The sequence below is a fragment of the Hyperolius riggenbachi genome, chromosome 9, assembly GCF_040937935.1.
Source record: "Hyperolius riggenbachi isolate aHypRig1 chromosome 9, aHypRig1.pri, whole genome shotgun sequence".
Classification (NCBI taxonomy): domain Eukaryota; kingdom Metazoa; phylum Chordata; class Amphibia; order Anura; family Hyperoliidae; genus Hyperolius; species Hyperolius riggenbachi.
In genome coordinates, this window is record NC_090654.1 from 59,824,301 (window position 1) to 59,840,446 (window position 16,146).

At 43.2% G+C, this 16,146-nt stretch overlaps 2 protein-coding genes across 5 annotated transcripts in view; one reads left to right on the forward strand and one right to left on the reverse strand.

Moving 5' to 3' along the window:
- The window catches only part of FANCD2 (FA complementation group D2), an 80,974-nt gene extending 76,025 nt beyond the window's left edge, over positions 1-4,949 (forward strand). For 3 of the 4 annotated variants that reach the window (XM_068252888.1, XM_068252887.1, XM_068252890.1), the window contains 7 exons: positions 249-320; positions 864-902; positions 985-1,059; positions 1,145-1,219; positions 3,006-3,152; positions 3,230-3,322; positions 4,400-4,949. In XM_068252888.1, coding sequence (XP_068108989.1) covers positions 249-320; positions 864-902; positions 985-1,059; positions 1,145-1,219; positions 3,006-3,152; positions 3,230-3,322; positions 4,400-4,468 — 570 coding nt within the window. In that variant the 3' untranslated portion in view covers positions 4,469-4,949. The remainder of the gene's footprint in view (positions 1-248; positions 321-863; positions 903-984; positions 1,060-1,144; positions 1,220-3,005; positions 3,153-3,229; positions 3,323-4,399) is intronic. The other variant, XM_068252889.1, reaches the window with a different exon arrangement.
- A 7,174-nt stretch (positions 4,950-12,123) lies between these two features.
- FANCD2OS (FANCD2 opposite strand) lies at positions 12,124-15,034 on the reverse strand. Its single transcript, XM_068251547.1, has 2 exons — positions 14,927-15,034; positions 12,124-12,750 (listed from the first exon to the last, which is right to left on the reverse strand). Exon 2 carries the CDS (start codon positions 12,748-12,750, stop codon positions 12,298-12,300), a length of 453 nt encoding a protein of 150 aa, XP_068107648.1. The 5' UTR covers positions 14,927-15,034; the 3' UTR covers positions 12,124-12,297.
- Positions 15,035-16,146: the final 1,112 nt, after the last annotated feature.

Genomic DNA, 16,146 nt, shown 5'->3' on the forward strand with positions numbered 1-16,146 from the left:
GGATATACCGGCACCAACTGCTGCCTGCGCCTATTAATTTTTAATTTTATATGTGATACAGATGATTAATTTACAAAAAAAGTAAAGGTGTTATTTTTCATGTTGAGGTTGCTTTGCCCTAATAACAGCTGTGTACACACTACAGCTAATGTGTGAATGAAAATTACTGCAAACCAGACCAGCGTGTACATGTACAGTTTATTCACACATAAATGCCTCCATATCTGATCTCCTTGCATGTGTTACAGGTCCAAGCTCAGCATCTCCTTCAGTGGAGCCTTGCCATTCGCAATTTCCATATCCTGACCAACCTGATAAAAGTGAGTGAGATGAGAGTTCTGGTAATAGTTCTGTTTATGTTGTGCGTCACTCATGTCACTGTTGGTGTAAGAGAAGGCTGGCACATCCCATACAGTTCTTTATTGCTTCATAGAAAATTTAAAATCCAGCGTTTCAGAACCACACAGGGCCCTTTATCAATGCAAAACTTGCTCTAGGCAACCATCTGTCTACCGCACAAATTACTTTCCCAGTGCACATCACTGACTGTGAGTTCAGAGAGGTGGTTTAACCTGTATCAGCTACCAATGAACAGATGCTTGCCTAGAGAAACTTTTGTTTGGTTCCAAAATATTGGCTTTTAAATTTTTTAAGAAACAATTAAGAACTGTAGGGGATGTGCCAGCCTTTGCTTACATATGTTCTACAGGGGGGTTATCCCCTTTATCCGCTGTAGCACTCCTGAGATCTTACAAGGTTAGATACTATTGTGAGTGCATGACAGTTCTCATAAACCTAAACTGTTGACGTATGCTGACCGTTTCCTCCGTCATTCCATCTTCTGCCATTGTTGTGTCTTGTAGATGTTTGACACAAGGCCAGTGCTCAGTATCTGTCTAAAGGTAAGTTTGTCCCGTCTCTGTAGCGACTGTCCACTTTCTTCTCATGGGTTGTACAGCTGCCTCACCTCCATTTTGTACGCAGTATGGCCGCCTGTTTGTGGAGACGTTCCTAAAAGTGGGCATGCCCCTCCTGGACTGCAGCTTCAAGAGGCAAAGGGTGAGATGGTAGATGGAGATGTGCTGTCACTGATGTGTGCCAAGTCATGTGGCGTCCTCTACTGAATATTTTATGTATTTCATAGGAAGAAGTGCAAAACCTTCTGAAAATACTACAGCTGTGTACCCGGCAACTTCACCACATGTGCGGACACACTAAGGTATGTGTGCCAGCTGTGTCTTACACCATCTTCCTTAAAGAGGACCTAAACTCTTCCACAGGACAAAAGGAAAACACAGAGAATCTCACCCTGTGTGTATTTAGAGAGAACAGCCTGTCTAATTCTCCCTTATCTGCTAGTTATAAGCCACTGTAATTTGAGTTGTCATCTTTGTCTGAACTGTGCCATGGTGATCCATTCAGACAAGCTATGTGTAAACACAGGAGTTTAAACCTTTATGTGCTCCCAGCAAACCAGGAAGTAACTACACTGCAGCATCTCTGAGGAGCTCTATAAGCTGTAACAAGGAAATGGTTTTCTGTAAAAGGTATTATGCTGTTGCTTATCTTTTAGAACAAAGAGGATATGGGGGCTGTCATATGTTTTCCTTTTAAGCAATACTAGTTGCCTGGCAGTCCTGCTGATCCTTTGCCTCTAATACCGTTAGCCATAGACCCTGAACAAGTATGCAGCAGATCAGCGGTTTCTGACATTATTGTCAGATCTGACAAGGTTAGCTGCATGCAGTGATTTTCGGATTTCATCCAGTTAATTAAAGCACCTGTGCGGGTGGATGGGGGGGAAGGTTAATCTTACCCATCAGACGTCATCTTTGATCCGTCCCACAGCGCCTCCCACGATGCGTTCCAAGCACGTCACATGACTACTAGCACTTCCTCCTTCAACCCGGAAGGAGGAAGTGTTTGTAATCACGGGACCGCGGCTTGGAACGCATCGTGGGAGGCGCCGTGGGATGGATCAAGGAAGACGTCTGATGGGTAAGATTAACCCTCCCCCCCCCATCCACCCGCACAGGTGCTTTAATTAGCACGATGAAATCCGAATAGACTTATTCGCATTTCATCCGAATACGGTTTTTTTTTTTTTGAGCATCCCTGGCTGCCTGCTTGTTTCAGGTGTGTGATTCAAACCCGCTCGGGATACAGCGGGAACAGCTGAGCCTGATCAGGCCCATGCTACTGCGCAAATGCAACCCGCCTGTGCGGTAGCACAGACCAAACCGCGCTCTTTTTCTGTCTACGCTACTGCAGGCGCAGTTCCTGAATGGCTCGGTGGAGGAAGATGGGGGAACACTCCATCCTGCAAACCCTCATAGATTTTCTTAAGTAATTATGTGTACACACAAACCACAAATTCTGAGGCAAAATAGCTTGCTTTCAGAAGACTTTATATATCAGTGCCATTAACAACAGTGCAATAGCAGTGCAACCTTTAAAGTGTACCTGAGGTGATGTGTATGCACAATGCCAAGCATACAAATAGCTAGGCTGTGTTTCCTTTTTTTTTTGTCTGTCTGAAAGAGTTAACATTCAGGTATGCAAGTGACAGTTTATTTCCAGTCAGACTGTAGCAACCCTTAGTAATTAGGAATTACAGACCTAAAACTCTTGCCTGGTAGAGAACAGCTTCTGAGTGCAGGAGATAAAAAAAAGTTCATATAATTAGGTCTGGGACAGGGAAAGACTTGTATAATTGAGCAAAGACAATACAACTTTAAATCTGCGTTTTAAGTTCTTAAACATAACATAAATACAACTCTGGGATATCTAAAAAAAGGGCCATTCTTAGGAGTCAAGGATAGATAAAATTGTTTATCTCATCAGTGTATTTTCACTTCAAGTTCACTTTAAATTTGGCAAAGAGACACAAATATCAGAACACTTGCATGTCAGTAAACACAAACCATTGCGCAAGCGAGACATGATAGTTTTCAATTTTCTTCTTACTTGCCATGTTCCTTGCTGACTCCTCCCATATTCCACAGATTCACCAGGATACTGGACTCACCACTCATGTCCCCCCACTGAAGAGGAGCCTAGAAATGTTTGTGTATCGGGTTAAAGCCATGTTGGCGATGAACAACTGTCAGGAAGCCTTTTGGCTGGGAAACCTGAAGAACAGAGACCTACAGGTGAGGCCTCCTCTATTCCTCACCATTCTCCTCTATTGTATACAATGGTTCATTTCATGTGACTTCTCTTAATTTAGGGTGAGGAGATCTTATCACAGACTGCGCAGGAAAGTGAGGATGAAGAGGCGCAGGAATCCCAGCTTCCTGCTGAGGAACAAGAAGCTGCAGAGGTATCATGTCCATGTGTGTTAGAAAGGACGGGGATTCTCATTGCGTAAATATGGTTCACTCACGGGAAGAATGGTTCTGCAACATCTTTTATCAGAGGACCAATATGAGGTTGATATGTAGTAAAGGGAGGTGAGAGCGGAGGAGACACTGTCCTATACAGAGGAGGAGCTGAGGATGGCAGAGGTGCTGTCCTGTATTGTGGGGGCTGAGGGTGAAGGCAATGTTTTATTAACCTTCGAAGACTGAGACTTGGAAAGATAGGAACCAGTATTAGGAGGACTTGAGTCTGTGCTGTATAGAAGGGGAGACAAGGTGGGGGTCCTGCTGTCCTGTATTGGGGACTGTGAGTAGGGGAGGCTAAAGACAGTGATGTCCTGTATCCAAGAGAGTTCAGAATGGAGAAGACACTACTATTTGGGGGAAGGTGAGGGTGGATTAGGCACTGTATTAGGGGACCTATGGCTGAAAGACTGTTCAGTATTGAAGGGAGGTAAAGTTTGAGAATGTTCTGTATTGGAGGCAGATGATTCTGGAGAAGGTTCAGTGCTACAGTGGGCAGGTGAGATTAGTGGTGACACTGTTCTGTGTTTGGGAGCTGAGATTGGAGAGGATGCTGTCTTCTATTAGGGGAAGAAAAGTCTGGAGAGGATGTTCTATATTGGCATTGGGCAGCACGGTAGCTTAGTAGATAGCAGTTTTGCCTTGCACCGCTGGGTCCCTGGTTCGAATCCCAGCCAGGTCAACAGGAGCAAGGGGTGTGTATGTTCTCCCTGTGTCTGTGTTGGTTTCCCCCGGGCACTCCAGTTTCCTCCCGCATCCCCAAAACATACACCTAAGTTAATTGGCTTCCCCGATAAATTGGCCCTAGACCATGATAGACATATGACTATGGTACGGATTAGATACTGAGCTCCTCCTCTGTGCTATATAAATTCTAAAATAATAATTGGGGAGAGTAGCTGAGGAGTCATAGTCCTACATTGTGGCGAAAGGGGGAGGCAGCTTGTAGTGAATGCCTTTGTTTTTGGGGGAGTGGCCAAAATCTTGTATTAATAATGACATTGTGACTTTTGCAGGAGGAGAGTGAGGAAGAAAGCGAAGAAGAGAAAGATGAAGAGAAAGATGAGGAGGAAGATTCAGATTAGCATTAACACACAAAACAAGGACATACATCCTGTCCCTACAAAAAATGCATAGATACACAGTGCTGCTCTATAGTTTTGTGTATAAATTAGCCAATTAATGACCAGCTGCTGGCTGTTTGATGTACTGACACGCCAGTTACTGATCCGTTGATATCTGTATGCTTCACCTTTTAATCAATCCCAGAGCAGTGCAAGGAGACCAGAGCAGTGCAAGGAGAAGCCAACTAGTGACCAGTAAGTGGCAGTTCTGGGCACAGAGTAAACATTCACTGACCAGGACTTTTTCTGTGGAGCCCATATTGGGGGTGTGGACAGGAACTTTATCTCAGTTGCTCCGCCTCTTCCTGTGTCTTGTGCACTTTAACCATGTTGTTTTTGCTGTGTTTTAGGAGCAGAATTATTCTGTGCTTTCCTGTGTGTTGTGTAGGTTGGATAACAATTGAAGTTGTTGTGAGAATAAAATATCACTAATGAATGAAAAGCGGCCATAGCTGAGTTTTCACCACAATGTGGAAGGACAACAGACTGTCACATCTAGCCCAGCTGCACAGTCTGTAAACTCGTGTCATTCGAAATCTCTGTGTTCACAGTTCCTGTATGCTAGAGCACAATTCTGTAATCTGTAAGCTTCATTTGATGTTTCTTGTTTATTCAAATTAACTGTAAGGTGCTTCTATCTGACAAGCATCTGCCCCTCTATAGGGAAGGTCCGAGGGAAAAAAATAAAAAATCAGATCTACTTAACCTGGAGCTCTTGAATGATTGTTATGTAGATATCACTAATTTCTTATCTACAGAGTGGAAAACTTAAGCCCCATCTACACGTTACAATTCCACATGCGATCGATCAAATTCGATTGGATCAATTAAATCCGACCTGTCCGATTGGTGCTCGATCGATAGTGTGGTCGATTTTGCATTGATAACGAACCAAAATTGATCACGCTATCGGTCGAGTCCTGATCGGACATGTCGGATTTAATCGATCGAATCGAATTTGATAGATCGCGCGTGGAATTGTAATGTGTAGATTAGGCTTAAGGTGACTGTACATCTAAATATCAGTTTAATTTGTGCATTAATGCAGTTAAAATTGATTAAATGTGCTACCCTGTACCCTTTTATATTTATACACAATGCTACACTGTCTAACAAAGAGACTAAAACTTCACTTTTAATATTCAGTTGTTAAAGAGGAGCTGTTAGGTATAAGGTCTCAGAGAAAATAAACACATATATCAGTAGCTAAAGATTGGCTGTACTTACATTACATATGCATTTCACTGTCCACGTTTGGATTTCACAGAATTTGTATATAGTATATGCAGAGATAGATGCTCCTGACAGCTCATGGCAGGCTCCATGTTTTTCTGTCAAATGTGTCGTCATGTCCTGCCTGCTTCCTGATCACAGATAAGCTCCTACTTGAACAACACAGTGTGCAGTGAATATTAATGAGCCATGTGGCTAGGAACAATAGCTGACTCCTGCAGAGTACTCTGCCCCGAGATTTATCAGTGCTACACGCTGGACTGAGTTACAAGCTTCTGTAACGTCTCATTAGCAGCCGAGGGGAGGGCCCCAGAATGCTTTGCAGTTTAGTATGCGGCTTGCGTCTTTATGGGTCTATAACAGACTTGCTGATAAGCACACATCAAAGGTAACTGAGATTTTTATCTTCACTAATGGCTTTTGAGCTTCCTTCTAAACTGTTTAACACAGGAGAATAGAGGTTTAAATTAGCTTCTGCAGCCTGACAGTTACTCTTTAAAAACGATTAGTCTGCTTAGACAATTGCTTCAATAGCAAATGGGGAAAAAGGTCTAGAAGTATTAGTCTCCATACATATTCAGATTCAAACACTGAATTTAGACCCTATGATCCAGAAGGGAATAATAGTCGCATGTGCTACAACATTGCCCCATTAACTCCGTAAAAACAGGGGCTTAGTCACGGGTAAGTACTGTATACAGGTGCAGAAGTTTGTGCTGTAAAGCATCATTCACAATATATAGGTGTATTTCCTTCTGAGTCATAGGTAGGGTCTAAAGTCAGTGTTGGAATAGGAATGTATAAAGGCTATTACCTCTAGACCTTTTTCCCAGTTTGCTATTGAAGCAATTGTCTGAAAACAGTCCAATCGTTTTTTAAAGAGAAACCGTAACCAATAATTTAAATTCATCCCAATCAGTAGCTGATACCCCCTTTCCCATGAGAAATCTATTCCTTTTCTCAAACGGATCATCAGGTGGCTCTGTATGGCTGATTTTGTGGTGAAACCCCTCCCACAAGTGATGTCAGCACCTCACAGCTCTGAGGTCCTGACCTCACACTGTGGGAGCCTTGTAGCATTGTGGGAAATAACAGCTGTTTCCAACTGCCAAAAAAGCAAGCAGCATCTCCTTCCAGTGACATCACCTGCCAGCAGTAAAAATGTCACTGTGTGATACATTTTTTGAATGTAAATCAGGGAGAGGAAAGATTTTACAATGAGCAAACACTGACTAAATAATTTATACATAATGATTGTAAAAACTAAGCACTTTTGTATGACATTTTTTTTACTGGAGTTCCTCTTTAACAATTGAATATTAAAAGTTCACTTTTAGTCTTTTTGTTAGACAGTATAGTATTGTGTATTATTGCAAATCCAGTTGTGTTATTAACAATTCTTATATACATCTCAGTGCTGGACAAAATGATAGATTTGGAGCAATAGCAATCAAAATTTGCCTGCCTGCCTGTCTGTAAGCGTTTTTGATCAGTCAAGCCCTAAATTGTGATTGTAAAAGTTGCCATGCATGACCTGATCAGTCCATCACTGAATCTCACCAGAGAGAGATCACATCCCTCCATAGACTGCACACAGACTTTCTGTAATTTCACAATTAAATCCATTGAATCACAGCGATGCACTTTTTGATATAGTGCAACGCTATGTGCCATCGAGCTGACGCCTCTCCTCAGCCACGTCCGATTAACCAAATTTATCCATCTGATTGTACCGTAGTTTGGTTGATTTTTTTTTTTTTTGTAACAGCAGATTTCAGACAAATCCAAATGGTTAAATCTGCACTATAAAGATCATTTCATCAAACTCCGTTGCCATTTTAAAAACTTTACAGATGTAACTGGCACACCATCGGGTCTGGGTGCTTGGTGAGGTGACTGGAAAAGTCACATTCAAGTAGTATGTTATGTTATTAGAGTAAGTGTATTATATACCATGTGCCTTGAGAAAGGGGGACCCTACGAGGCCACCGAAACAATTGTCGGACCATCTGTGAAATAATTGCACAATAAAAGTGCTGAATATTTCAATACTCTGGTGTGCTGGCGAACTGTGTTCATGATACATTTAAAAAAACGTAATTTCCTGAAGATACAATCATTTGGGATTTTAAAAAAAACAAAAACAACAATAAATATATGATCAATCGCTCTAACACATTGTTTCCCTTGTGTGTGGCCACACACAGTAATTTGATGAGGGCTCTTTTTGGCCAGTTTTTACTACATCTAAATATTATGAGAGCCCCGCTAATCAATCACTTTAACAGCTTTCAGTATGTTTTTTAAGATTGAAATAAGCAGAAAGTGATTGTAGTCAGAGGCTGAAAGTGATTGAAACAGACCTCAGTTTTTTCACAGTGTATGTTGTATGCTATGAGGTTGGAACAAGCCAAACACGATTTCAGTAGGTTCCCTGGTAGTGCCATCATGCTGCATACACGTTGAGGAGATTCTCTAGATATTGCCCATGAGATTGCCATGTGTGTGGCCTGCAGCAGACTCCAGTGACTGATGACACTTGGTAAACACCAACTGGAGAGGTCAGAAGTAATGACAGTGGCCAGGGAGAGCGAATGAGGTAGGCCTGAAGGATAAATCGAATTTAAATCGAAATCGTGATCACCAAGGTCACAATTTCAGAATCGTCAAAGCGGCGAATATCGCGATCACGTCATTTCCACATGGGGAAGTTTGAAGAAGCGCCTTCAAACTTTCCCAAAGTCCCAGTGCGTGCAGCCCGCAGCGTTAGACATACCTTGCGTCCTCTGTCGCCCTCTGCCGGCTCTTGTGCTGGCAAAACAGGAGGCGAAGTGGATAGACGGGCATCGCTGGACTCGTGCTGGAAACTATGTCCAGGACTGATGCAGCTTGGGGGACACAGAGGGGGCACGAAGAGAGACACAGAGGGGGCACAGAGAGAAACGGAGCGGGCACAGAGAAACAAAGGGGGCAAATGAGAGACCCAGAGGAGGCATGAAGAGGCAAAGGGGGCACAAGGAGAGACAGGGAGACAGAGGGGGAATAAACAGGCACAGAGAAGGGAACTAAGCTTGATTTGAAGGAAATCGTGAATCGAATCGAAATCGCAATTTCGGACAGAAATCGCTCAATTCAATTTTTTCCTAAAATCGTTCATGCCTAGAATGAGGTATGGTCCAGTGTTTTGTTTTGTTTTTTGAAAATATATATTTATTTCTTTTCCAAAGCAAAGTGACAGCAGTGAACAATAGCCGCAACAGTAACCATAATAACATCCAGCCTGGTTTCAAATTTATATAATGGTAGCCCGCGGCCCTCTCAAGACAGTGGTATGGTCCAATGTTAATTGTGGAGAAGTTATGCCGACATCAGACTAGAAAATGTTAATTCAGTTAATACATGTAATGAGTAACTGTACATTGTTTTCTTGACAGCTGTCAAATCTTTAAAGAGGAACTCCAGTGAAAATAATGTAATAAAAAAGTGCTTCATTTTTACAATAATTATGTATAAATGATTTAGTCAGTGTTTGCCCATTGTAAAATCTTTTAAATCCCTGATTTACATTATGACATTTATTACATGGTGACATTTTTACTGTTGGCAGGTGATGTAGCTGCTGCATGTTTTTTTGGCAGTTGTAAACCGCTATTTCCCACAATGCACCAAGGTTCTCAGACAGGAAACTGCCAGGAGTACGTACTCAAGAGTTTCTTGTGGGAGGGGTTTCACCACAATATCAGTCATACAGCGCCCCCTGATGGTCTGTTTGTGAAAAGGAAAAGATTTCTCATGTAAAAGGGGGTATCAGCTACTGATTGGGATAAAGTTCAATTCTTGGTCGGAGTTTCTCTTTAAGTCTCAGGCATGATACAGAACTGGATCAGAACTGAACCTTATAGTCTGATACAGAATAAATCTGCCCATAGCAACAAAGGCCCTTAAAGGAAAAGGGGGACATTTATCAAGCAAGTTTGTACGGCCCTGATCAAAGTCTGTATCATGCCTGAAGAAGAATTGTAAAAGTATTTTGAAAGCTTGCAAGAAAACTATGTACAGTTGATCATTATAGATATTACTTAAATCAATGTTTTGATGGTTTTAAGTCAGCATGGTTGCCAGGGAATAATAGAACATCCCATGGGGGAAGATACAGCACACCATCACCATTGAGTAGTAAAGCAATTGTGCTTATTTTGGAAGCAGATGCACGTTTCATGATGGGATTTCCTGTCCTTCAGGGGCCTGTTTGCTATCATGGTGGTAAAAGAGTGTTCGGAATGCTGGTGCCTACAATAATATCAGGTTCCCCAAGTCGCTGCTGATACCCCATATTATACAATTATTTTCATGTATAACTAAATGGGAAATCCCAAAGTGTAAAAAAAATTCTGTATGTTGTGTAAATTGAAATAAAGATATTGTTGTTCCCTTGCTTATCTCCTCTCTTTTATTTCATACAGAAATTGGTGAAAACCTCAGTATGGTCATACTTATTCCACTGGAATTACATTGGCAAGTAGGTATCGAAGCGTGTGGTTTTGGCGCACAGCGTCACCCGCGTAGTGCCTGAGTTTGGCACTATAGTCTGTGGCCTGCTCAGGTGCTGGCGATCACCGGACCCCGGATTACATCGCTCTAGAATGATGCGGCTTGATTGATGAGATCCGACAGGACGGATCTTGCTGCCGCCGATTCCCTGCGAGGGGACAATGGCATGGAATCGAGCGGAAGATAAGCGGGGATGAGCGGGTATCGAATCCGACACACGCGCGGGCGAGCGAGACGCGGAAGAGGCGATCCGGCGGCTAATCGAGCCGCCAGATCGCCGCCTCATCTGCACGTGTAGATGAGGCTTTAGTTTGGGTCCACTTTAAGAGAAACAAGCTAAGCAGAGATTCTAATCTGAATTGCTCTGTTATTGTTATCGCCTATACCAGGCATGGGCAAACTCGGCCCTCCAGCTGTTACGGAACTACAAGTCCCACAATGCATTTGCCTTTATGAGTCATGACTGTGGCTGTCAGACTCCTGCAATGCATTGTGGGACTTGTAGTTCCTTAACAGCTGGAGGGCCAAGTTTGCCCATGCCTGGCCTATACTGTATATCTGTACACATAAATCAGAATCAACTTTATTTGCCAAGTGCCAAACCCGGAATAGTTTGTGCTACACACAGCAACTTAAAGGACCTCTGTCGTGAAAATCTTAAAATTTAAAATTACATGTTAACATACAAATAAGAAGTACGTTTCTTCCGGAGTTAAATGAGCCATAAATTACTTTTCTCTTATGTTGCTGTCACAGTAAGTAGTAGAAATCTGACATTATCCACAGATTTTGGACTAGCCCATCTTCTCATAGGGGGCTCTTGGGGCCTATTTCCACTACACGCAGAATGGATGCAGAAAAACTGACTCCAATGAAAGCCTATGGGCCTGTTTCCACTAAACGCAATTTTTCTGATGCAGATTTTCCCATAGGCATTCATTGGAGTCGGTTTTTCTGCATCCAATCTGCGTGTAGTGAAAATAGGCCCTTAGGGTTTTCTTTATTTTTGAAAGCACTTCGTGAATGGCAGTTGCTCCGTCCAACTGCCAAAAAAAGTGTACGGTGAGCAGGGAGGCTGGCCAGCATCAGTGTATAAATCTTTTTCAAATAATGTCTTTATAAAGAATAAAGGCCATGCTGAGAATTCCCCATGAAGAGATGGACTAACCCAAAACCTGTCGGTAATATCAGATTTCTACTATCTACTGTAAGTGACGGCAACATAAGAGAAAAGTGATTTATGGCTCATTTTACTCTGGAAGAAATGTACTTTGTATTTGTATGTGTTTTAAAATTTAAGATTTTCGCGACAGTTCTTCTTTAAGCATAGTGCGAAAGGCAACAACATGACCACATATGGCACAGTGCTACAGGTGAAGGACACTCACAGGACATGCCTACAGGAGTAGGACATAAGTGCAGTGCCCTAGTGCTCCAGAGAGGCTGGAGATGAAGTCTGAGAGGTTTCAATATGGAGAGTACTTCAGCACAGTAGGAGGACAGCTCTGGGGAAGAAGGTGTTCCTATGCCTGGAGGTTTTGGTGGGGATGGTCCTTGTTTATAAAGGGCATTTTAAGCCACCAGCAAGCCAGAAAATACTCTGAATAATTTTGATACCAATTACCTTCTCAACTACTTTTTGGTACTTTTTCAATTGCAAAATACTGAAAAGTTATTTTAAAGAGAAAATAAAAAATTATCTCCTAGGAGAATACTCAAGAGAAAAAGTGAATTGCATATGGGCCAATGGTGGAGGAGCAAAGAACAAATTCAATGATGGCAGTATAGAAACCATCGGTATAAAGAGTTCTCAAGAGAATCCACAGCTCTCACACTGTTGCTAAAATTTTATTGTAAAAATATAAACAGTAATGAGAAACAATATTCAGTTTTTATAACTGATGTTCCTTTTAGTTCATATTTCCAATAAAGTAATGTCTGTAGTCCTGGCAGGATCCACAATGGCGAGCTTCTCCTTTACACGATTTACTAGCAAAGCACACGTCTTACAGGCGGCGCCGAGAAGTAGCCTCACGTGCAATAACTGATTGCACACATGACTTGCCATCTGCGTCACCCCCATGAGAGGATCTCAGGGGGCGGATGACCCTAGAGAAAGCTGACTTTTCAGAGATGCGCAAGGGACCAGTCCATTTCGGCGGCTGCACCGTGATGAAGTTACCAAATACCATTTCTAGCCCCTGGAGGTAGATGGGTTTGGGTGACAATACACCTCTTGTGTCCCAGGTCACCTTGGTACATTTCATATAATCCTTTAGCTTGATGGTCAGGTGGCGGCCTGGTGGCCTACGGCCCAGAAGTCGGGATAGTTCATACACAAGTTTATCTGAGATGCACTTAATGCCATTGGTTGCTTGAGGTTTCAGTGTGGCCTTTCTCAGCCATTGTAAGTTTTCATCCAGTGGAGTCCATGGTGACCAGAGATGATACTGTTCCATCTATGGTAGAGAAGAGAATATTATAGGATAACTACATGGAAGACAAGGTGGGGTGCACATCTGAAGTTGTATGTATCCTAGCAGGATGTGAGTTCTGTATGGATTTAGATGATATGGAAGGTTACCGCTCATGCATACATTTGTTTTCATCACCTGGTCTTTTTGGCGTAGGGTGAAATGAATGACGGCTCAAACTGCTGCTGCTGAAATTCTGTGCGGGGTTGATTACTATCCCCCTTCCGAGTCGTAGCAACTTGGAGGAAGAAGTAATTTGGTGTCCGCCAGTAGGCGGATCACCGACGTACCGATATCTGGGGTGCGGTTTATATCACTGTTGCTATGCAGCGTGTTGTGCTATGCAGCGTGTTGTGCTATGCAGCGTGTTGTGCTATGCAGCGTGAAGTCTCGCCTCAACCACTGATTATGCCAGATTAATGTCAGATGTGAGTGAGGATTTGTTTTATTTCCTCAACTCCCTTCAACAGTGCATGTTTTACAATTAGCCGTTATCCAAAGGAGGAGACCACACACAGTCTTCCAGGAACAAGTTGCAAGTTTATTGTCCCATTGCACACACATGCAATAAAGATCTGACCAGTTGGCCGACAATCATTTCGGGGCCCCTAGGGTCCTCTTTGTTAAAGCATACGGCAGAAAAAACATGCACAATTACAATTAGCCGTGCCTTGCAGAACTGGGGTTACTGGCTCAGCAATGTGGATATGGATATTTACAAACTCACTGTAGGTAGGATATTTGGACAGGCTTTATATATCCTACTGTAAGGAGGTTTCTGATTCAAGTTGTCATGGAGATGAATTAAAGACAGCTCTTGTTTTACACGCCTGACTGTGTGGCAGAGTTGTTAAATGCCTCCCTTTGGGGTTGATTCACAAAGCTCTGCCTCTGACATAGGAGACCTGGGTTCGAATCTCAGCTCTGCCTGTTCAGTAAGCCAACACCTATTCAGTAGGAGACCTTGGTCAAGTCTCCCTAACACTGCTACTGCCTATAAAGCGCATCCTAGTGGCTGCAGCTCTGGCGCTTTGAGTCTGCTAGGAGAAAAGCGCGATATACATGTTCTGTGTTTGTTTATTATTCACCATAAGGCTTCTTTCCCACCAGGACGTTGCGTTTAGGGGATGTTATAGGGCGCATAACGTGCCCCTAACGCAACGCCTGGTGGTGTTGGAGCAGGACGCTACCAAGAGCCGCGTTAAAAGCAGCTCTTGGTGCGCCTGCTCTGTCGGATGCACTGCGGAGACCACGTGAGCGGAGCTCTCCGCATCACGTGGTCCCGCCAGCCAATCAGCGGCCGCTCCTGGAAGTAAACACTGCAAGTGCAGTGAATATAAAGTAACCATGTGCCTGGCTATGTAGCGGCCTCTCCTCGCCTCCTCTCCGTCCACAAAATAAAAAAAACACCCATACTGAGCATGTGCAAACAGTCTAACGCGGCGTAAGCCGCTAGAACGCACAGTATGCTGCACTCCAAAGGAACATGCAGCGTTACTGTGTAATGCAACGTGGGCACTGTGAACAGCCCATTGATTTTTTATTGCTGTGCGGTGGGGTGCGTTACAGGCTGCACTAACGTGCGCCTGTAACGTCTCACTGTGAAAGCAGCCTAACTGTAATGAGAGCTAATGCATAAGTTAAACAAAAAAGGAAATATATCTGAGATAAACAGATAAGGAGAGATGATTCATGATTTAAGATGCTTACACACCTCTAGACTTATGTCTCCCATCGAGAATTGACGCAGGCAGTGTTAGCGGCATTCGCAGGAGTGAGTAGATCCGCCGGGTGGATCGCTTGCGGGTTGGGTTTGGCACCTGCTGTACACAGGCCTATTGGCTGAGGCGGTCATTATCGGCCACCTTAGATAGGTGTGTACCCTCAGTTAGACTAGCGCCAAGTTTCAGTAGCTGCACCTGGTGGAGATGGTGACAGTAAGAGCTAGTTGTAGCTACTGATGGAGATGACAGTAGTGGGGCCTAGTAGTTACACCTAGTGGAGATGATGACAGTGGGAAGGGGGGGGGGGGGAGGGGGTGTTAGAAGTAGCACCTGGTGGAGATGACAGTGGTGGGGCAGCTATTTGTAGCAGCTGGTGGAGATGAGGGTGAGGCGCTCTGTAATAATACTAGTATCTGTGGTGAGGGGGTTTGTAGTACCTGGTACAGTCAATAAGTCTCTAAAGAAATTGTAATTGGACTTCTCTCCTGGTCCTGGCTGGCAATTTCCTTGGACCAGAAACAGCAGTTATTACTGGATGAAGCTCAACCGCTACTTCCAGCCAGTGCCACACAGGAAGTACTTGTGCTGCTATTTACATCCCACCCTGTTATTTCTCTATAACACTAATATTATAATACACCAATGCCGTATCATCTTATCTATGTATTGGGGCATACCACAGTGTTTATATTACACAATTCTGTATTATGTGGATGTGTGTATTCCATAATACTCCTCCAAACTACAGTGTCTATGCCATGTGACATTCCAATAGTGTGCCCATAGCAGCTCTCTCTAATAGCATATCCATACCAGGTGACATCTCAGAGGAGTTTCTATAGCAGAGGTCCTCAATATTCTAAAGCTTTCCATTGTTTCTTTTGCTTATAATACAATTAATTTAGTTTTGACCAAATGTAATTTAAAGTGGACCTGAACTCTTGCACAGGACAGAAGAGAAATGCACCCTGTATTTACAGTATTTAGAGCATTTAGCCTGTCTAATTCCTCCTCATCTATGACTAATCACCAGTGTAATTTGAATACTACCTCATCGACCATCTCTAATGATCAATTCTGTACGCTTTGCCTTGGTCTCTCATATCAGTCAGAAGGCTCATGGTGACCCAGAACTCATTGGGGTGTGTAAGGGACTACAATGGTCCTAAAAGCCCCCTTACTAAGATGTTAAGAAAAACAAAAGTTTGCTTTCCTAAAACAGAAAGAATTTGCGATAATTCAGGTTAGAGTGAGCTCGAGATGTCTCCCAGGCACCACTGCTGAATATATGCAAATTAACCATTGTACCCTTAGAAGCTAAACACACCTCCAGAACCGCTGGAATGCAATGATGTGTCAGCTTGTTAATGTGTACAGAGCCATAATAATCCAACATGCATACAGGCTGTTTCGGATTGTTTGATCCTCATCAGTGCATGGCATGGATTAATTTGGCTCTATGGAGTAGGGCTTGTAAATCCGAGAGGCACAGACTAACCAGCAAGCTCATGGTGACCCAGAACTCATTGGGGTGTGTAAGGGACTACAATGGTCCTAAAAGCCCCCTTACTAAGATGTTAAGAAAAACAAAAGTTTGCTTTCCTAAAACAGAAAGAATTTGCGATAATTCAGGTTAGAGTGAGCTCGAGATGTGAGC

What these genes read in the sequence shown, in the direction of transcription:
- FANCD2OS (XM_068251547.1), bottom strand. Translation starts at nt 12,750, where the DNA reads ATGGAACAGTATCATCTCTGGTCACCATGGACTCCACTGGATGAAAAC.